Source organism: Octopus sinensis, linkage group LG20, assembly GCF_006345805.1.
Source record: "Octopus sinensis linkage group LG20, ASM634580v1, whole genome shotgun sequence".
In the NCBI taxonomy this organism is placed as follows: Eukaryota; Metazoa; Mollusca; class Cephalopoda; order Octopoda; family Octopodidae; genus Octopus; species Octopus sinensis.
This window is the reverse complement of record NC_043016.1, coordinates 18506520-18530639: the sequence shown is the minus strand read 5'-3', so window position 1 is coordinate 18530639 and position 24120 is coordinate 18506520. Positions and strand designations below refer to the sequence as shown.

The 24120-nt window shown below is 37.3% G+C and overlaps 1 protein-coding gene across 1 annotated transcript in view; it reads right to left on the bottom strand.

Moving 5' to 3' along the window:
• LOC115222695 (formin-J-like) overlaps nt 1-24120 on the bottom strand; it is a 98890-nt gene that overhangs the window by 31086 nt on the left and 43684 nt on the right. The window contains exons 2-4 of the mRNA XM_036511700.1: nt 16769-16928; nt 5325-5358; nt 2376-2520 (exon numbers count right to left, since the gene is read on the bottom strand). Coding sequence (XP_036367593.1) covers nt 2376-2520; nt 5325-5358; nt 16769-16928 — 339 coding nt within the window. The remainder of the gene's footprint in view (nt 1-2375; nt 2521-5324; nt 5359-16768; nt 16929-24120) is intronic.

The window sequence follows — 24120 nt, the reverse complement described above, 5'->3', positions numbered from 1 at the left end:
ATTTCTTCTGGGTTCATACTTTTAAATTCAACTATATTTTTAAAGGAAAGTATGAAAGATATAATGTAGTTTTATTCGATGTTTTTTTTCATTTCACCAACGATATATCGAGTTAGTTCCTGGATAAGGGAAAAAAGACATGTTTAGAAACGATATATTAAAAGACAACGTTTTTTTTTAACAATGCATGTCAACCTCCATGCCAGCAGTTCCCAACCTGTTTTTGTATCACGGTCCGGGTGGGGATAGGGACGCTGTCATTTGCATATCAAAACAAGTGCGTAATATATAATTTAATTAGTATTTATCTATCAATTTATACAGACTAGTAGTGGTCTGCCAAGGGCAAACCACCACTGTACATGATAATTTTCTCCAGCACTCTCTCTCTCTATACACCTAGGAGGGACCGTGTCCTTCACTGCCGCTGTTAAGTAGATTACTGGAACTTTGGCTACCATGACTAGACTTGGAATAAATACTGGAGTGGTTTATTGTTGCCTTCTCCAAGAAGGTTGGGGTTAAAGGCGGAGAGCTGACAGAAACGTTAGCACGCCGGGCGAAATGCTTAGCAGTATTTCTTCTGCTGCTACATTCTGAGTTCAAATTCCGCCGAGGTTGACTTTGCCTTTCATCCTTTCGGGGTCGATTAAATAAGTACCAGTTTAATCCGTTTGCCTATCCTTGTTTGTCCTCTCTGTGTTTAGCCCCTTGTGGGTAGTAAAGAAATAGATATACCGTAAAGCATCTCTGCCGAGGCGTCAACGATTGAGCCATTTCCCACCTGCAGAGCAACCGGAAATGAAATGTTTTGTTTAAGAACATAACACGTCGCCCGGTCCGTGGATCGAATCTATGATCTAGTGATCGCGCATGCAACACCCTAACCACTAGGTCACGCGCAAGCACACCTTGTACAGCTGCGATAGTCAATAAAATAGAACTGAAATTTTTAAAATGTATTCTTTTTCTGCCGCCCGGTACCAAATAATCCACGGCCTGATGCTGGTCAGTGAGCCGGTGATGCGTACGAACCCTTGGTCAAGGCGATCTCTCGAACAATTAGAAAAGCTAGGCAGATGTCTTTCAAAATATTCCGTCGCAGAGGTAAAGCACATTGAGTGATGTACTCTTAGATAGCCTTAGGAAAAAATAAGAATACTACAGTTTAAACACCTTTGATCATTGGATTGACTGCTCGATCAGGTTACACTAGCTAACATGGGACTCGGGGTACTTTATAATTGATGAGATTGTTAACCTTAAATCATATCCTATTTCAATTGTTACGAGACACCGAAGAAAATAAATAAGAAGGGTAATTGTTATAATCATAGTAAAAGAGGATAAATTGCTTTGAAAAAGGAATTCGAACTCACAGTCCAGATCTTATTATAGTTAAATTTAATAGCTTTCGCTCTTAAAGAGTCGGTAACTTAAATACCTGTAATAGTAGTACGACATGTAGAATCCATATGAGTGGGAAAAAATAACGTCCACCCCTATATCAGGTCAAAGGGCAGAACAAAAGAGTCAACACCCACAGGTTGTATGCCTTCACACACTTTATATTAATGTATTAAGTTTCAGAGACTAAGTTTATTTTTACTTGATAAAATCAAAATGGCTTTGTATGAGCGGTGGGTACATCAAAGTCGTTCTGATACGATATGCTATACGTAAAAAGAAAAAAAGTGATATTCAGTATCAAAATACAAAGTCTTTGTTACTTTCTTGGAAAAGAAGTAATATATATATATATATATATATTTATATATATATACCTAAAACAAGCAATAACTAGACCCCTGAAAATAGATGATAGACTACAAAAATGTATTGAGTATCTATCTTATTTTCTATTTTGTCGTCAAGAGCTACGACAGATAGTTGGGTGACACATACTTTTGACAGTTAGGGTAATCATGGAGACTGTGAGTTTCACATTTGAATTGTGTACGTATTTTCTGTTTTTTTTTGTTTTTTTTTTTTATCGGTTACCTTTACTAACACCTCACCTTTAGATGAGAGTTGGGAACTAAGAACTAAGCCTAACTTAGCAATATGACATTTAACTGAAAATCTAATGCCTTCTCCAGATATACGAACTATCATAAATGAAGTGAAGAGAATAGAAAATTGTGTTAGCAGCTTCTACGAGAGTGGCTTGGTTTCCCGACAGTGTATGTGTGTATGTCATCATCATCATCATCGTTTAGCGTCCGCTTTCCATGCTAGCATGGGTTGGACGGTTCAACTGGAGTCTGGGAAGCCAGAAGGCTGCACCAGGCCCAGTTGGATCTGGCAATGTTTCTACGGCTGGATGCCCTTCCTAACGCCATGTATACATACATATAATTTAGAAAACAACGTACCTGTTTATAGATGGCATAGAAAATATCCAAGGCACTGTTAAGATCCACCTGTTTGGTTCCTGGCAACAGTTCATCATCCTTCGCTAAATTTTCCAAAAACAGCTCAATTTGTACCAACACATCATTATCTGCATTCTTGTCCTCTCTTTAATTTTTCATTAGTTAAATATATGAAATGATAAATGAATGTAAATCATAAACAAAGCGTGTAAGCAAAGAAAATATTAGACATATTTACTATGTAGATAGGTAGATGAAATCTTTATATATAAAAGTGAAGCTGTGTGTGTCTCCTACGATTTAGATTCCTAACTACTCCCACATTTTGCGGTGCAGTTTAACCAAAACCAGGTATCTTATAGTCGTGATTCATATCGAGCCCTTCTGGGTATTAGCGCGCGTCTACGATGAGTCTACGATTTTTAAAATAATTTACCATCATTTTTTTCCATTTTAATGCATTTTTTCGCTATTATATAAGGGAAGTAACTCTCTAAAAATGTCTACGATGAGTCAACGATTTAAAAAAAAAATTTACCATAATTTTTTTCCCATTTTTAATGCATTTTTTTGGCTATAACTCTCTAAAAATGCTTATATAGTTATTTCACTTACAAACCCGAGCAACGCCGGGCGATACTGATAGTATATAATCAAAATTAAACGGCGGAGACGAGGAAGCTTTCCTAGGAATTAAGAAACTAAGAAATGTACGTCGGATTGTATCGCTTAAGTGAATTCATCTCAGTATGTTTCAGTAGATTTTCATTATCTCAAGACATTGTCGTCAAAGTTGACGATATTTATAAATATTGTTTGGAAGCTTCAATATTTTAGACGTGGGCATTTCTATATGGTTCATGCTTATATTACTAGCGCAAATTCACCTTGCTTATACGAAAATCGTACTTGTAATATATTAAGGTCAAGTTTTCCAACTAAACCCCAACTCCTGTTTTGAATAGCTTTGAGTGTGATTATATGCAAAGTTCTGAGTACAGAGCAAAAATGTAAAGAAAGCAATTTTTATATAATTTTAGCAACCCGTAATATCACACAGGTCTAGAGAAAGGGTTCTCAACCATTTTTTATCAATGGGCCCCTTCGATTACTATTTTATTCTGGTGGACCTCCATAGCCATTCTATATTTAAAAACTAGTTTTAGAGAAACTTCTTTCAAAATTCCTCTTTTGTTTTTCACACATTAACTTGTGTAAGTTGAACAATGTAAAATGTTAGAGAAAGAAACCTCGCTGTTTCCTGCAATACATACCAACACATACATCTAAAACAATTTTTTTCAGGGGCCCTTAAGATACTATTGTGGATCCCCAGTTTACTATTTTGTTACGTGCACACCCAAAAATCTTATGTGGACCCCTAGGTGCCATATCAACCCGGTTGAGAACCACTTGTCTAGAGCATAATGTAAATTATCACAACCATGCGTTTCGAAAACTTATATTGAGGCATTTACAAGCGTACACACATCTGTAGAAAACAAAGAAGTTGCTAGTAGATATATAAATAATTAACGAATGAGATGAAGCAGTAGTAGCGGATTATCGCCTTAATTTGAGATATCTTAAAGCCACATGGCTATTCTAAAGCTCTGTCACTCCTTGCTGCTAGAGTAACTGCTTTATACTTTTTACAGAAACGGTGACAAGATAACAGCGGCCAATCTCTACTGTTATCTGGGATCGTGTCGTAGCCTAATATTACGTCCATATGAGAAGGCTATGTTATCTCTTACCCGTTTCAGTCATTTTGACTGCAGCCATTTTGACTGCAGCCATGCCGGGGAATCACTTTGATGGGTTAAGTCGAACGAGTCAACCCAAGCAATTATTTGTTTCCTCAGCCTGGTTCTTATTCTGCCGGCTGACTTTTAGCCAGACTGCTAAGTTATGGGAACGTAAACAAACCAACGCCAGTTGTTACACACACACACACACACACACAAACACATATATATATATATACAATGAGCTTCATTCAGTTTCCGTCTACCAAATCTACTCACAAGGCTTTGGTCGGCCCAAGGTGCTCAAGGTACCACGCAGTGGGACCGAACCCAGATCCATGAGGTTGGGAAGCAAGCTTCTTACCACAAAACCACATCTACGACTTTGGGAAATATAGTCTTTTATTCTTTTGTTTCAGTCATTTGACTGCGGCCATTCTGGAGCACCACCTTCAGGCGAACAAATCGACCCTAGGACTTATTCTTTGTAAGCCTAGTACTTATTCTATCGGTCTCTTGTGCCTAATCGCTTAGTTACGGGGACGTATATATATGACGAGCCTCATAAGGCTTTGGTCAGCCCGAGGCTATAGTAGGACACGGGACCATATTTCTCTTTTACTTTTTACTTGTTTCAGTCATTTGACTGCGGCCATGCTGGAGCACCGCCTTTAGTCGAGCAAATCGACCCCGGGACTTATTCTTTGTAAGCCCAGTACTTATTCTATCGGTCTCTTTTGCCGAACCGCTAAGTGACGGGGGAGTAACACACCAGCATCGGTTGTCAAGCAATGCTAGGGGACACACACAACACACAAGCACACACACATACATATATATATATATAAAATATACGACAGGATTCTTTCAGTTTCCGTCTACCAAATCCACTCACAAGGCATTGGTCGACCCGGGGCTATAGCAGAAGACACTTGACCAAGATGCCACGCAGTGGGACTGAACCCGGAACCATGTGGTTGGTTAGCAAGCTACTTACCACACAGCCAATGTTTTTTTTTTTTAATCTTTCATCCAAAAGACATTGATGCTAACCTGGTTAACTAAAATTGAGAACGAAACTAATTACGGATTTCACGTGACTCTTTAATTTCACCGGTAACAAGGAGGGTAAATATATAACGGAACATATTTCGAGAAATAAAAACAGAATAATTAAAATATAAATGAGCGGTGTACATACTTGATTTCATTTATTATCTCCTGAAGTTTAAGACCTGCCAATAAATAAATAAAAATTGTGATTTAAAAAAAATTAAGACTGAAAAATTAAAACGTAAAAGAAACGAAAGAAAAAAGTATAACAAAAAGAGACAGTTATTTTATTATGCATTTTCAAAATAAATAAGTCATAAATAGTAACTCATAAATCATAATTTCAGACTAACTGAACACCGAAGACAAGCTTATTCTAAACATGTGCCGACAAAGGAACTTTTTGCGTCAGAAATTCACATGGCAGGGGTTTGGTCCACTGCGTAGCTGGTGTTTTATTTTATCAACCTCAGAAGGATGGAAAAAAAACAGTCGAGATTTGAACGCTTAAAGGCATGAAGAAATACCGCCCATAAGTTTTTCTAATGTTGGGAAAATTCCACAAATTTGGTGAGAAGGAGCTAGTTGATAAGATAAATCGTCATTTAAACTGGAAAGAAGATGGACGATTGGTCAAGATAAAATCGGTAAGATTTTAAACCGAATAAATACTGCAAGGTTTTCTATGCACTCCAACGATTTTGTCAAGAAACTAAGAAATGTATGTCGGATTGTATAGCTGAAGTGAATTCATCTCAGTATATTCAGCAGATTTTCATTATCTGAAGACAGCTTGTCATCAAAGTAGACGGTATTTATAAATATTGTTTTGAAGGTTCGATATTTTAGATGTGAATATTTTTATATGGTTCATATTTATTCTGAAGTCTATTGAAAAGTAGCCGTAGATTCCAGCGTAACAGAAAGATGATTTCAGGGAATAATATAAGTGTTAGAATCGACTCCGGAAGGATGAAAGGCAAGGTCGTCCTTAGGAGAATTTGAACCCAGAACACGAGGACAGATGAAATGCTGCTAAGCATTTCACCCGACATGCGAACCATTTTGCCAGCATTCCGCCTTAATTCTAATAATGGATTCAAATTTTGGCGCATGATCAGTAATTTCGGAGGAGAATATTACTCGATTACATGGACCCCAATATTCAACTGGTACTTGTTTTATCGACCTCTGAAAAATGAAAGGCAAATTCGACCTCAGTAGATGAGATGCCACTAAGCATTTTCCCGAACGAGCTAACAATCCTGGCAGCTCGTCCCTTTTTATAATTTTGCTTTCAAATTTTAGGGGAACTTATTAGCCAATTTACATTGGGTTCAGTACTCTGACGGTATTTTATCGACCCAAAAAGATGAAAAGCAAAGCTGACCTCAATGTGGTTTGAACGCAGAGCATTTTGCTAAGCATTTTGTTTGGCGTGCTAACGATTTCATTGGGTCACCACTTTAATATTTTCATAAAAATGCCAAATAATTAAAACGTGTTTCATGTGGCATATCTTCATGGAAATAACAAATGATCTAAATTAAAAGTTTCTTCAGTGTCAAGACAGTTTAGACAGCATTGGTGATTCGTATACTTAACCATCATAGGGGATATGTATAGTTCTTATCTCCTCAAAGACATACAGCATCTCGAAAGAGTCCAGTAGCTGGCTACCCGCATGGTTCATGGTCTCAAAATTTGTCTTATGAAGAAAGGCTGAGGACGCTCGACCTTTATTCTCTAGAAAAACGCCGCCGCCGCCGTGGTGTCTCATTCTCGCTCACAACATCATAAGCGGAAGTGTACCCTCTCGAAAGAGCTGTTCTTCACTCCTGCTCCGGAGCGTCGGCTGCGGGTCATTCCGAAAAGCTCTACTACCTGCGACGATTTCATCTCAATCGAAGGAGAGAGCTTTCTCCGTCCGGGTTGCGGATCCGTGGAACAAGCTGCCAGACGAGATGGTGAAGATATGCCGACGACCGCTTTGTTCAAAGTCTCCATTGACCTCAAGTGGCCTAACTCTTTACATGACCACCACCCTGTACTTAACTCCATTCCCCCTACATGGCCTTGCTATTGTGCTTTTGAGCCAATTAACTAACTAACTAACTAACTAACTACACTGTGTTGAATGGTTAAGCACGAGTGAGAACCACGGTTGGTAGTATAGGTTCCGATAGAGATTTGGCTGATATTTCTAGTAAATCGAGTGACGACGTGGACGCTCCTTTGTTGGCATGTGTTTAGGATAAACAAGTCTTTGGTATGCAATTAGTCTGACGAAATGTCTACTTAAAGGATTAGACCAGACAGCGACTGTCATATTAAGAGCCGGCCTGACTATCAACTGAATCCATTACGAAAATCGCTTTGCTACTTCCTGTGATAAAGACGTTAATAATTCTTCGTCTCGTCTCGTCTGGTGGCTAACGATAAAAGATGAAGCTGACAAGCAGGTTCCGACCGCAGGTAGCTTCTTAAAAGACAGATGCATAAAGAATTCAATCTTTTAGTTTTTCTTCGAATCTAGAACCGGAAGAAATACTTATTTCTTTATTACCCACAAGGGGCTAAACACAGAGGGAACAAACAAGGACAGACAAACGTATTAAGTCGGTTACATCGACCCCAGTTCGTAACTGGTACTTAATTTATCGACCCCGAAAGGATGAAAGGCAAAGTCGACCTCGGCAGAATTTGAACTCACAACGTAACGCAGACGAAATACCTATTTCTTTATTACCCACAAGGGGCTAAACACAGAGGGAACAAACAAGGACAGACAAACGTATTAAGTCGATTACATCGACCCCAGTTCGTAACTGGTACTTAATTTATCGACCCCGAAAGGATGAAAGGCAAAGTCGACCTCGGCAGAATTTGAACTCACAACGTAACGCAGACGAAATACCGCTAAGCATTTCGCCCGGCGTGCTAACGTTTCTGCCAGGGTTGAGGTTGCTCGGAGGAATTTGCATGTTCATTCTTAAATAAATTTCATGCTCTCTCTCTCTCTTTCACAAAGACACACACCTTAATTCCATAACTACTTGTTCAAGGGCATCTTTTGTGCTACAGTATAATTATTCTTTTGCTATCTTTGTGGCAATAAGGAATTTATGAACAATACCCAATAGTTATTCTCTTCATTAACATATGCATAACCGTATTATAAATATTTAACATATACATAAGAATATTATAAACATTAACTTATATACAAAACAATATTATGAATATTAATATACACATAAAGATACGTCGCCATGTACATAATTAGCATAAGCAATCGTATATTAATATTTTCTGAGGCCATACGCTATGCTTCGGTGGTAATTTATCACCGAGGCAAAGCATATGTTTTGAAGGTCGGTTATAATATTGTTAAAAGCAGTAATGCGAGAGAATGCACGGACACTTAGAAACTCAAATCCTCATTCTCTTGCTCTTTATTCGCTTTACAAAATAGTTCTTTCTTTATACAGATACATATATGTGTAACTAAAAAGGGCGGAAAGAAATGAAAAGCGTGCTGTAAAGAAGACGTCATCGGCAAAGAAAAAAGAAATCGAATTCAATTATCAAGTGCTCCACATATGCTTTAACATGAACGTAACCCTGAAGATTTAAGTAAACGTAACTGATAAGATAGAACTTAATAATTTCTGCTTCATAATACTATATTTTCAAGTACGTTGGACGTCATTGACTAGATTTAATCATCTGGGATAAAATATCTTGTTTTTGAATCCATCCAGCCATACAAACATATACTCTTTACTCTTTTACTTGTTTCAGTCATTTGACTGCGGCCATGCTGGAGCACCGCCTTTAGTCGAGCAAATCGACCCGGAACTTATTCTTTTTTTAAAACCCAGTACTTATTCTATCGTTCTCTTTTTGCCGAACCGCTAGGTGACGGGGACGTAAGCACACCCGCATCGGTTGCCAAGCAATGCTAGGAGTACAAACACAGACACACAAACATATACACACACATACATATATATATATATATATATATATATATATATACGAACAGGCTTCTTTCAGTTTCCGTCTACCAAATCCACTCACAAGGCATTGGTCGGCCCGGAGCTATAGCAGAAGACACTTGCCCAAGGTGCCACGCAGTGGGACTGAACCTGGAACCATGTGGTTGGTTAGCAAGCTACTTACCACACAGCCACTCCTGCGTCTATGCATACATATATGCATACATATATATACATATTTACACAAGCCTCATATACACACAAAACAATATTATGCACCATGTTACATACACCTCGCATATGCGGTACATACACACACGTGTTAAATACAGATATGTTATATACACATATATATATTGGCTTCAAATTTTGGCATAAAATTGGTGTGTGATGGTGGTGGTGGTGGGGAATAAATCATTTTCCTGACGCCAGTGCTTGACTGGTACTCATTTTATCGACCAAGAAAGAAAGAAAGAAAGCAAGAAAGAAAGAGAGAAAGAAAGAAAGAGAGAAAGAAAGAAAGAGAGAAAGAAAGAAGGACAGAAAGAAAGAAAGAAAGAAAGAAAGAGAGAAAGAAAGGCAGAAAGGCAGAAAGAAAGAGAGAAAGAAAGAGAGAAAGAGAGAGAAAGAAAGAAAGAAAGAGAGAAAGAAAGGCAGAAAGAAAAAGAGAAAGAAAGGCAGAAAGAAAGAAAGGCAAAAAGAAAGAAAGGCAGAAAGAAAGAAAGAAAGGCAAAGTCAACCCCGGTGGCATTTGAACTCAGAACAAAAAACGGACGACAAACACACACACTCATATATATTACACAGATACATATTACATACACATATATCACAAACACACATATACACACACTATATACATGCATATACACAAATAGTTTGACCAAGTAGTTTGATTAAAAATACAAAAATCCTGTGTCTGGTCTAATCCTAATGCAGCAAATTATCCAATCACTTTTTCTAGCATCGTTAAAGTAGATCACAACGAGAGCCAATAACCTAAACACAGAAAATCAGAATAAAGTCATTACAGACTTTACTTAGTTAATTAGTCTACTCTAAAATGCTCTACAGCACCTTTGAAGCCTAATAGATCTCGAAAGTTTCATTAACCAACATGGCTCTTCGCTTGTCTTCAAATGTTTTTCCTTGCATACACGCATGGTTTATTTATAAACACCCCATCTAACTTTCTGCTAAATATATTACTTTCCTTTTAAATTGGTAAATTTGAGATAACAATATACTTACTCAAAACAAACGTAAATTTTCATTATAAATATAACCAATACATGGACTGACAGTGTCGTCTGCTTTCTCCAAACGAACAGATGTTGTCACAGTGTTGTTACAGAAAAATATGTTCTCACACAGGTCTGTTTTTTTTTTTTTGTCAAATAAGTTTAAATTTGCATTTGTTATTTCTTCTTTTCGCTATCGCTTAGCCCTCCAGGTCAGTTCCAATGGAGCGGACAATATGAACACAGGTGTTCCATCAAAGACTATCCCATCTCTTTTTTCTTTCTTTATTTATGTATGTAAGTACATTATTTTAAGATAAGAATTTATGATCTGAGAGATGAGTGTTAGCGATTTTAGCATGTTGAGCAAAACCAAAAGGGAGTGATGGTAGTGGTGGAGGTAGGGTGGGGGTGGGGGCTCGTTCGGTCGAATCTACACAAATTGTTTTGTACTGAGCAAAACAACGATAAAAGCATTCATTCCAGTTATCTCATCTTTTCATAAGTATAGAGAACATAAGAACAAATTATTCAGTGAAACCATACCCGCAATCGAACCCGTGTATTTTACTGAATCGTGTGTATGCATGTATGTATATATATATATATATATATTATAATATATAATATATATATATGTGTGTGTGTGTGTGTTGGGTGTGTGTGTGTGTGTGTGTGTGTGTGTGTGTGTGTGGTGTGTGTGTGTGTGTGTGTTGTGTGTGTGTGTTTTTGATATTTTTGCATAATGCATAATGCATAGGCGCAGGAGTGGCTGTGTGGTAAGTAGCTTGCTAACCAGCAACATGGTTCCGGGTTCAGTCCCACTGCGTGGCATCTTGGGCAAGTGTCTTCTGCTATAGCCCGGCCGACCAATGCCTTGTGAGTGGATTTGGTAGACGGAAACTGAAAGAAGCCTGTCATATATATGTATATATATGTATATATGTGTGTGCGTGTATGTTTGTGTGTCTGTGTTTGTCCCCCTAGCATTGCTTGACAACCGATGCTGGTGTGTTTGCGTCCCCGTCACTTAGCGGTTCGGCAAAAGAGACCGATAGAATAAGTACTGGGCTTACAAAGAATAAGTCCCGGGGTCGATTCGCTCGACTAAAGGCGGTGCTCCAGCATGGCCGCAGTCAAATGACTGAAACAAGTAAAAAGAGTAAAAAAAAAAAGAGAGAAAGAGTAAGCTGTTTCGAAGTAGATATAGGTTGTTTAATCCCTAAAACAACATCGGCCCTGCCCTAACTGACATTTCAAATAGGAGCATTCCATCATTTCTTTCTTGTTTTGTTCTCAGGAGCTACAGTGTGCCTCATACTTCATTATTCAATCTGTCAAGCCTGCGTTTAATATGTTAGAGACATATTTGAAGTATATTTCGCCGTTATTTCTAGCGGACAGAACGACCACGTCGATGTCCTCTCTTTGACATAAATAACGTAAAAACATTTTTCAGTGCAAACAACCCATGTTATATGAAAACCAAAAGAATGCAAAATATTTAATATAATTTGCATGATGGATTATTAGCGAAATATTAATTTTTTTTTCCTGACAAGAATGATACAGATTTTGACGTATGGCTAGGTCAACTGACGTACATAGAGGTGTCAAAAAAACGACAGCGCTGCTTCTCACTTGCTAGTTATGAAGTGTTTTCCCTACAATGTTGTTTGTTTGTAGCATACACATTGTATATATGGGTGTGTGCGAGTAGAGTGCGCACTACAGGTGATATGTAACCTAGTACAACCTGTTTCATAGTTGGGACGTCGGCGACTAAACTGGCAGCTTGACAAAAGGTTTGCTCAGCGAGGGAGATTATTTTGGGCATCCTGTATGATGAAAAACAAAGCCTGTCATAGGGCGGATAGACTTCAAGGAAGTATTTGGATTACCAATAAATTGTATATACACAAGTTAAGTGCGAATATGTTCAGGTGGTGGCATGTCAGCATTTCATTCAAGTGAAGCGTGGAAGAAATAAGTAGCGATCTCCACAGCACCGACGTTGATGGTAGCAGGCCAAATGGAAGCAACTGGTGCAGATGGTAACGTCTACTTGATTAGATGCTATGACTTTGATTGTGTTTTATGGTCTTGATGCATACCAAACTATATTTTACCGCAACAATATTTTTGTCTAAGAATAAACTCACACACACACAAAATTTTTGTCAAACCGCTATGTTAAGATAAATCAACTCCTTTGTCGAGCAGTAAGAGAAACCGGGGTACACACTCATGCACACACCTACACATATACACACAGCACAGAAGCTTCAGCAGTTTCAAGTCCACCACATTTACTCAGGTAAAGAGCCTCTGTGCGGTCCTGACAGCAAAAAAGTGGCAGTCGAATCTCCCTCAAGTTACACCATAAGGATGTTCTTAAATAGATGTAATTGAAATAGCAGCTAAATCTCATGAAAATTTCGTATTACATCCTTCCATTCAATACACCAGCGAATGATTCGTTGTTCTATCCGTCGACCTGCTAAGACAACAGACAAAATTCTCAAATCACATCCTACTGTCTTAAAAGGTAAATGGACATAGCAGTGTATGACATAAAAAGAGAAAGGATGGTTACTGCTGGAAGGCATTTGAGTGTTTCCTAATTTCGGTCAATCTGAAAAGCCAGAAACCTTTTGATCAAGGGTTTTGTAATGGAAGGCAAGGTTTACGATATCGGAAGAATATCATCTCCTTCCATCATCTTTTTGTTCTTCGTGTAATTCAAACTTCCTTTAGTCGAAGAGAGAAAAGACTTCAGGTATAAATGCTATTTACAACTGGTTTATTTACAGGTTTTTACAGGATAGGTGAAGTGTATTGCTCTCAGCAACCATCTTTAGCTGTGTGCATTGTGTTATGTAGCTCCGTTAATGCGGGCACATTGCCTCTGGAGATACAATATATAGACAGGTCCAGCCAGTGGTGGTGTTCACAAAGTGGGGGCCAAAAAGAAAGAGATTTGAATCGAGTTTTCCCTTTATAGAGAGTTTTCCATCACGAGCCTCGTTGTGATCTCGCGCATGTCAAATGGAATGCATGTGAGGTCTCGCTACAGTCTCGAAGATGGCAATGGCTGCCGCGAGATCTCATCCAATATGGCACTACCTACTTGTGCCGCTATAAGGGTATTAACGTTACGACCCCTTTATTCTTAAAAATCTGTTTTCCTTTAGACAATATTTTAACAATTACGGCTTACAGCTTCATTAAGACTAGAATATGAAATTGTTCGTGATTTGGCTGTTATTTCAAATAGGTCATGCAGAAGCTCTCTTATCTGATAATATCAATTTACATAGAAATCTCTACTGTATAATTAATTACCTTCAAGTCTATGCTCAAGCCAACAAAAGGATATAGTCTACATTACGGAGAACGGGCGTAAAGTATTTATCTTAAAGATGACTTTATATATATATATATATATATATATATATATGTAGATAGATATAGATATATATACATATATATATATATATACATATACATATATATACACATAATTATATATATATACACATATATATACATATAATTATATATATATACACATATATATACACATATAATTATATATATATACATATATACACATATAATTATATATATATACACATATATATACACATATAATTATATTATATACATATATATACACATATAATTATATTATATATACATATATATACACATAATTATATATATATATATATACACATAATTATTTATATATATATACACACACACACACATATATATACACATAATTATTTATATATTATACACAAATACAACACACACACATATATATACACATAATTATTATATATATATATACACAAATACACACACACACACAAATATATATATATTTATAAAGATAATATTTGCTCCTTGAAAAACAATGATAGCTGATATATATACATAGAATAGAATAAAATAAAATAAAAAAAATTAAGAGGGTGGTTTTTACGCACAACAACCAAAGATCACCAATCTCTTTTAAAAAACACAGCTGGAAAGTACACGGTTCGATTCACATTGGATTTTTCAGTACTGTATTTGCTTACGTATCACCGAGTTCATATTAATTCATTTCAAATTCCAAACTATGTATTTACTATGTACAAACAAAGAAACAAACAAGAACAGAGAGACACACAAGAACTTATATATAAAACACACAGGCAGAAACACATTTGTAGAAGGAAATAGATATTTATAAAATGCTCAGCAGGGTTCCTGTAGACGTCTTTATGATACAATGATAAATTTATGTAAAACTCAAGCTGTCAGGGTGTTTACTACTGTCGTTTCGCAGATATTCTTGTTATCAATCTTTCACATTCTCGTTATAGATGTTACTATAGGTGTCTGGAACCTCCCACCCCTGTCAAGTAGTGTACGAAAGGTCTGTGTGTGAATGTGTAAATATGTGTGTGTGAGCGCGTGCGGTAGATGTGTAATTGTGTATATATGTGTACGCGTTTTGTGTATGAAAGCGTGATTTGAATGTATGTGTGTGTGTGAGTGCTTATGTATGTATGTGTGTGTGTATGTATGTGTGTGTGTATGTGTATGTATGTGTGTATGCATGTGTGTGTATGCATGTGTGTATGTGTGTGTGTATGTGTGTGTATGTGTGTGTGTATGTGTGTGTATGTATGTGTGTGTGTGTATGTGTATGTGTGTACGTACGTATACAAGTGCTTATGTGTGCGCGCTTACATGTATTTATATTTGTACAATGTTCGCGTGCGTCCAGACATGCAAGTGTGGTGTATGTGTGTATTTATAATACATACACACACACACACACACACACACACACACACGTTTTTTGTTTCTGCTATGAAGGGCAGATTTAATCAACTCGAAGGAGTCTTGGCTATTAAGAATTAAGTTTCGCATTAGTCAAATGTTCTTAATGCTATTATTAATTTTCTTGATACCGTAAAGTTTATTTGCTGTTACTAAGTTATTATTAGTGGTCGTCGAAGCTTTCTCTTGCTCATTAGTAAATCTTGTACGGCGTCATGTCGGTGAAAGTAATTTATCAGTAGTTCGATAAGAGACCGCAAGTAGAAACCGCAAATAGTCCTCGCTTTCCCACTCAGGCGAAGTATGCCGACAAAAGGAGGCGAAACGGTTGTGACCCTGAGATACCTGCTAGCAATACACAAGTGCTTCCAATACAGTAATAGATTTAGAAGAGCTTGCAAAACCTCTGACAGGTTCCTGCAGTTTCTGCACGGGGCAAAGCATTTCTTGTTGATTTTTGTCAACTGTTCGCTGTCACTCAACTGGGTAACAAGGAGCTTAAATGTTTACTCTTACTACTATAGCTTTTATTACAGTAACTATTAATACTATTAGGGGTATTTTAATTCGTAAGAGCCTCAGACAGAATGTCTCCCTTTTGGTGTTTCCTCTAAATTCAAATCTCATCGAGGCTACAGTTACCTTTCATTCTTCCCGGGTCAATGAAACAAAACCAGCCACAACGTAAGATCGATGGTACCGCTACACTCGTCCGCCCATGAGAAGTGCCATAGCCATGTATTGAAGAAAATTCGTTGGGGTTTGAATAATTCACCTCTGTAAACATGTATTTTGTTCATCTTCCTTAAACAGCCCTCATTCAGGAGACTTTTGAGCGGGATGCGCTACTCGACCTGAAGAAAATTCTAACTGGGCCCCACCAACATGGTCATGCGCTGCTTATCTTGATATGAAATCACCATATCGCACACATATAGTTGTGATGCATGTGCCTGGTGTACCCTTATCAGACGGGTAGTCATGATGGGTAAATAATAATAATAATTTCAAATTTTGACTGAAGGTCAGCAACTTGGGAGACGGGGTAAGCCGATTACGTCGACCCCAGTACTTGACTGCTCTTTATGTTATCGACCCCGAAATGATGAAAGTCGTCATTGATAGATTCAATCTCAGGTCGTAAAGAGGACGAAATGTGGCTAAGCTTTATAACCACCTGTGTGAACGGTTTTGCCGCTCGCTGCTATAATAATAATAATAATAATAATAATAATAATAATAATAATAATAATAATAATAAAAATCGTATTAACTGGAACGGCTCATGTACTGAGAAGAGCATTACCGCTGTGAAAACAACATCCATCCATGAATTTATTTATTAATTTTTAAATACATATTTTATCTGTGAATTTGCGTGTGTAATCTGGAATGCATACAATGAGCTTCTCTGCCCTAGGTGTATGGAAAACACCCGGTGAGAAACGGAAGAAAATTTGAAGAAAGAAGAAAAAACATAATAATAATAATAATAAAGAGGCACGTACCGATGAATTCATTTCTGATTCTAACTCGTTCTAGATCTTCTTTTTTGTAGATGATAATACAGTTGACGAAAGAAAAAAGCGCCCTGCTATATACAGCGTCACTGGAATTTCGCAATTCGTCAACGATTGCAGCGAAGCGATATCGCAATTTCTTTTCATTCTAGAAAAAAGAGAAACATATATTAATTCTAACATTTTCTAAAAAAAATATTTCACACAAGATCACACATTCGTACATAAAAAACCAATATTTATATACGCATATAAATTCAGCCAGACCTACATACAAAATCTATATCTCCTTTTATCATTTACTTGTTTTTTATCCATTGAATGGCAGCCAATACTGGAGCACTGCCTTGTTGAACAAATTTACTCCAGCATTTATTTATTTTTTTTAAAGACTGTACCGGTGTCGTTCAGATACGGGGATGTAAACAAACCAGCACCGGTTTTAAGCAGAGGAGAGAAACGCGCGCTCGCGCTCATACACATACGACTGGCTTTTCAGATTCAGTGAAGAAAGCACATTCACAAGACCGAGGTGCCACGCTGTGGGGTTGAACTCGGAACCATGGGATTGGGAAGCAAACTGCTTACCACACAACCACAACTGTACCAATGCTTATTCAGATAAACATTATATATATATATATATATAGTTGAAAAAAACACACCAACATCGGTTGTCAAGCGGTAACCGTGGGGGGACAAACAGACACTCACACACACACACACACACACACACGCACTATATATATATATATATATAAACATAGCGGGTTTCTTTCAGTTTCCGTCTACCAAATCAACTCACAATGCTTTGGTCGGCCCGAGGCTATAGTAGAGGGCACTTGCCCAAGGTGCCACGCAGTAGGACTGAACCCGGAACCATGTCATTGGGAAGAAAGCTTTTTTACCATACAGCCACAATTTCCTCTCATTACATATATAAAAAAACACACACACACAAAAGGGATATACATTGATTAGTACATGTATTAACTACCATACGTCCCGCAAATAATAATAATAATAATAATAATAGTCACTTTGATGGCATGAACTGCTCTCTCACTCAATAATAATGATAATAATAATAATAATAATAATATTGACACTACATATAGGTATACACACATTCACAAGCTTGCGTACACAGGGATACTCATATACACAGAAAATCTACATACATACGCCAACACACGTTAATGTAGACATTAGTGACAAACACGGGTGAATATATAAACTAAGAGTCAAACTTAGTTTATGGCAATCAAATTCCAAACATTTTAACCATGTCTTTACTTCATGGCTTTTAAAGAAATAACCTGTGAGGTATCAAATGTTGACGCTTTTAGCCAGATACCATTAAATCTGAACTGAGTCCAAAGCTATCTGGTTTTTTTCTAATGACAGCAGGGAACAGCTGCGGGAGCACCTGCAGTAATAGTAGCTAGAAGTAACACGTTCGATGATGGAAATGACTACACTTCAGTTTGGGAATCTCTCTCTCTCTCTCTCTATATATATATATATATATATATATATATATATATATATATTATTAATATATATATATATATATATATATATATATAATATATATATATAGAGATAGAGAGAGAGAGAGGAGAGAGAGAGAGTCCGAAACCAAAATGTAGCCATATATAAACACACACAAAAATAGTTTACACTTTTCCAAACAGTCCAGGAACCTTTCGTTAGGGAGGTGGTGAGAGCAATGTTTCAAATGGCAAGCTGTGTAATCAATCCGAATATTGATTACTTTGCCGACTCTTGATGAGTAAAAGTGTAAGGTAACCGTAACGGGACTTGAACTCACAGTATAGTTTTTTCCATCTGTTTCTGTCAAAGATTTTATCCAATACCCTTATGTTTTCTGCTCAGTTACAAACAAAAATAAGATAGTAATATATATATATAAAAATATATATATATATTATATATATATATATATATATATATATATATATATATATTACTAGTTTAAATCATTAGAATACTACCATAGCTGGTGAGAAAAATGCTGTCATCAACGGTTAACGTTGATTTTATCAACCACAGTGCTGTATCGAAGAAATTCTGCTGTTCACGTGCGATAAAATAATAGGACATGTTTTTATTTCATGGTCTCAGATATCAAGTTGGCTGTGTTTTTATTATTAAGTTCCGCGAACATCCTTTTGATCTGCGAGTGTTCGTTTGTATTTGTTATTTTTATCTGTTATTCTATTCCGGATTACTCTGGCTATATCACACAATACCTCGCAGATCGCAATATGTTCTACATCTCCAAGTTTGGTTCAGCACAGCAAGAAATCGTGGTTTGCTGCTGTTTTCTATCTTTTGACTTATGGTATACTCAATGGAAAGGCGGCGAGCTGGCAGAAACGTTAGCACGCCGGGCGAAATGCTTAGCAGTATTTCGTCTGCCGTTACGTTGTGAGTTCAAATTCCACCGAGGTCGACTTTGCCTTTCATCCTTTCGGGGTCGATAAATTTAAGTACCAGTTACGCACTGGGGTCGATGTAATCGACTTAATACCTATGTCTGTCCTTGTTTGTCCCCTCTGTGTTTAGCCCCTTGTGGGTAATAAAGAAATAGGTATACTCAATGGAAATTTCTTGTTCCTGAATTGTACGGAGGTAACGTTCAAGATACAAAGTCAATACTTCTTCGGAATTCTTATATATTGGTTAAGCTCATATTCTGGTTAAGCAGCTTATTCTTTCTCCAGATTTTTCTCAAGAAAAGTATACAAATTTTTCAAAGAAGGAGTATCAAATTTATATTTTGTAACTGGACATACCCTCGACTCTGCTGACCGATAATTGCTTGCAACAAAATTTCTTGTTAATTATTCTTTTGTTGACAGAATTCCTCAATATCTATATCTCTAGTAATGTTGGTGATCAATTTATAAGTGATCAAATTAGAACCAATATTTTTTCTTCCATCTCCCAATCGCTCTTTATGGTATTTTCAGTTTTTATTAGTGTGAAGAGTAGATCTTCATGTGTTTAAGTATTGTCACAAAACTTAGTCAATATTTTTCTTTTATTGTTTTATTTTTAAAACATTGTATTTTACTGTTTTTTCACCCCAAATCTTTTGCCTTTGCTTACTTTAATATGTTCAAGATACAGTTTATTAGTTGCTGAAAGGAATTATAAATAAATATGCATTTGCCATAATGAGGACATTGCATTGTTGTAAATATTCCCTCCTTATATTTTTAATCACTGCCATCATCAGAACCGGAAGTCCCTTATCAATTTTAGTTAAATATGTTGTGCAACCGTCCAACGAATTAATCTTCTCTTGGAACATTTTATTGAAAATACTTTTCAAGTATTTATCTTTTTGTCTCTTCTCGTTCGTGATACACTTATTATAATGGCTTAGTGGAGGCGCAATGGCCCAGTGGTTAGGGCAGCGGACTCGCGGTCGTAGGATCGCGGTTTCCATTCCCAGACCGGGCGTTGTGAGTGTTTATTGAGCGAAAACACCTAAAAGCTCCACGAGGCTCCGGCAGGGGATGGTGGTGATCCCTGCTGTACTCTTTCACCACAACTTTCTCTCACTCTTACTTTCTGTTTCTGTTGTACCTGTATTTCAAAGGGCCGGCCTTGTCACTCTCTGTGCCGCGCTGAATATCCCCGAGTACTACGTTAAGGGTACACGTGTCTGTGGAGTGCTCAGCCACTTACACGTTAATTTCACGAGCAGGCTGTTCCGTTGATCGGATCAACCGGAACCCTCGTCGTCGGAACCGACGGAGTGCTTCCATCATCCATTATAATGGCTTACTTATGGCGAATGGCAGTTTGACGAGGACAGTTAGGCTTACGGCCATTTTGTATGTTCTTATTTTTCGGACTTGATTGACATATTATTGTTACTTGTATGATATTCTCGCTTTTACAAATAAGTTTTCATTTAGTCCTTTCTCTGATGTTCAACAAATATTGCTTTTTAGTATATTTGTTTTCTCGTAAAATATATTTTTTCACGAGATTTTGTCTTTATACTCTTTTTTACTCTTCTACTTGTTTCAGTCATTTGACTGCGACCATGCTAGAGCACCGCCTTTAGTCGAGCAACTCGACCCCGGGACTTATTCTTTGTAAGCCCAGTACTTATTCTATCGGTCTCTTTTGCCGAACCGCTAAGTGACGGGGACGTAAACACACCAGCATCGGTTGTCAAGCAATGCTAGGGGGACAAACACAGACACACAAGCACACACACACATACATATATATATATATACATATATACGACGGGCTTCTTTCAGTTTCTATCTACCAAATCCACTCACAAGGCATTGGTCGGCCCGGGGCTATAGCAGAAGACACTTGACCAAGATGCCACGCAGTGGGACTGAACCCGGAACCATGTGGCTGGTTAGCAAGCTACTTACCACACAGCCACTCCTGCGTCTATATATTTTCATTTTGTTTAGAAACGCTTTAAAAAAAATTTTAAATAAAGAAAAGAAATTTACGACAATTTTATGATTTTCTATTGGATCCATGACTCAAAGAAAAATGTTTTAGTTGCAAAATCAACTTCCCTAACTAATGACATTCCGTTTATACCCCTTCCGGTCTCTGTGGGTGTAGTGACTCTCTGCATAGCGAATTCAAGGTTTTGAAACTCATCTCTACGCTATTGAACAAAAAGGTCCTTTATCTTGTTAACAGGAGAATAACTACTTATTTAACAAAACTGATAATCGTAGCCATAAAGATGGAAATATAGGTCATCGATAACCCAAACGACTCCTACACCAACCATATACATGTTTAGACATAGTATGTATGTGTAAGTTCTTTTTTTATATTTTTAATCAGTATCTGTAAAACTAGCTGATATACTATATTTTTTTCTGCTATCATTTATAGATAAATCGTGGACATCACAGATTGGATGTGTCCTTGAGTTTTAAATCTAATCAACCATTGATGAATACCATAAAATCTAAAATATTTGACCATCATGGATAAATAAAACACACACACACGAATATACATAAGCACGTACACACACACATTTTTATCCTATTATTTTATCAATAGTCCAATGAATGGCTGTGTGGTAAGTAGCTTGCTTACCAACCGCATGGTTCCGGGTTCAGTCCCACTACGTGGCAACTTGAGCAAGTGTCTTCTACTATAGCCTCGGGCCGACCAAAGCCTTGTGAGTAGATTTGGTAGGCGGAAACTGAAAGAAGCCCGTCGTATATATGTATATATATGTTGTGTGTGTGTGTGTGTCTGTGTTTGTCTCCCCCGCCCCCAACATCGCTTGACAACCGATGCTGGTGTGTTTACGTCCACGTAATTTAGCGGTTCGGCAAAAGAGACCGATAGAATAAGTACTAGGCTTACAAAGTATAAGTCATGGGATCGATTTGCTCGACAAAAAGCGGTGCCCCAGCATGGCCGACTGAAACAAGTTATATATTTCTAATATCGTTAGCACAGAGGGCAAAATGTTTAACGGCATTTTGTCCGTCATTGCATTCTGAGTTCAAATTCTCCTGAGGTCGACTTTGCCTTTTATTCCTTCGAGGTCGATAAAATAAGTACCAGTCGAACACTGGGATCGATGTAATCGACTTAACCCCTTCTGTAAACTTGTTGGCCTTTAACCAAAATCAGAAACCAATAATATATACTCCTAAGAATGTTACTTATTGAGGAGTGTAGTGAAGTGAACGTTATGAGGTAAAATCCCACTAAAGCGAACATTTCAATATTAATAAAAATAAGTGTCTCCCAAGTATTAGGTTCAATGTAAGTTTTGAATTCTTTTGAATTCCCGTTGCCATTATGTAGCCATATTGGGACCGAGTGAGAGATCAAAAGTATATAATTAATATGCAAACTGTACGTCATAGAGCTTAGATAAAAAGGATCCAATTCAGACATGTCAAAAGTAACCAGTATCATTAGTTTAAAACATTGCATCCTGAATGTCCCTGGGTGCTTCGAGTCTTACAACATACCGCCCAATCCAAGGGACTCGACCTAGGTTGACCAAGCCTGGGCCTGTGATAAAGTGGTATGAGCTGGCAGAAACGTTAGCACGTTGGGCGAAATGCGTAGCCGTATTTCGTCTGCCGTTACGTTGTGAGTTCAAATTCCGCCGAGGTCGATTTTGCCTTTCATCCTTTCGGGGTCGATAAATTAAGTACCAGTTACGCACTGGGGTCGATGTAATCGACTTAATACCTATGTCTGTCCCTGTTTGTCCCCTCTGTGTTTAGCCCCTTGTGAGTAATAAAGAAATAGGTATTCTACTAAATTCCGTATGTTGTGATACACAACTCTGTAAACTACCTCAAGGTTTGACAGTCAATAAGTCGTTCTCTGAGAGCCTATCTATTTATACAGGAAGATGAATGTCCTTCTAAAATACTGGTCGAGGCCCTCACAAAAGTTATTGTGTGGCAGTAATTGATAAATGTAGGACAAAGATAACTGTGTGACTGCCATCATACCTGACTCATCTGCAAGTTGTGTAGACGAAAGATGATCAGAGCAGCTCATATAAAATGTACCGCGCTTAAAACATAAGATAAAATAAATACTGACAAATTCAACTTAATCAGTTGTTTTAAGTGAGTCATCATCACTTGTTTATGTCAGTAAACAATAAACGAAAAAAAAAACAACAACCCCAAAATAAAAACAAACATTTTACAAACGCAAGTAATCGTTATCTCTGATTTTACAATCTCAGTAGTTGAAGTAACTTGAATAATCGTCCTTGTTATAAGCAGAAACAGACCCGCCCTTCTTCACCTTTAATGTCTTCAGATTAAAGCTGATAAAAAAGACAATTAAATGACAGAGAGAGAATGGTGTAAACATTTTAGTGATAAATACAAGGGTTATGACAAAAAACTAATACTAAAGTTGGTTGGCATACCTGTTTTATTAACTGATAGAGGTCGTTCAAATGGCAAATGCTGGAAGAGTACTCTTCTTCTTTTGTAGTGTCTCTATCAGTTCTTTACATGTTAATAATGATTTCCAAATACAAGCAATGTGTCATCATTGAGTTCTTGACAAGGGCGGGGTTACAGCTGCCCGACAGCCGCACGAGGGCTACAGGTTGTTTACGGAGATGATACACAGACAAGAATATGTACGGATAAATTTAAGAAGTGTAAATAGGGACCTTGGGTAAGTGTCGTCTACTATAGACTCGTGTCGACCAGAGCCTTGTGAGCCGATTTGTTTGACGGAAACTGAAAGAAGCTCGTCGTGTATATATGTGCATATTTATGTGTGTGTCTTTGTGTCTGCATTTGTCC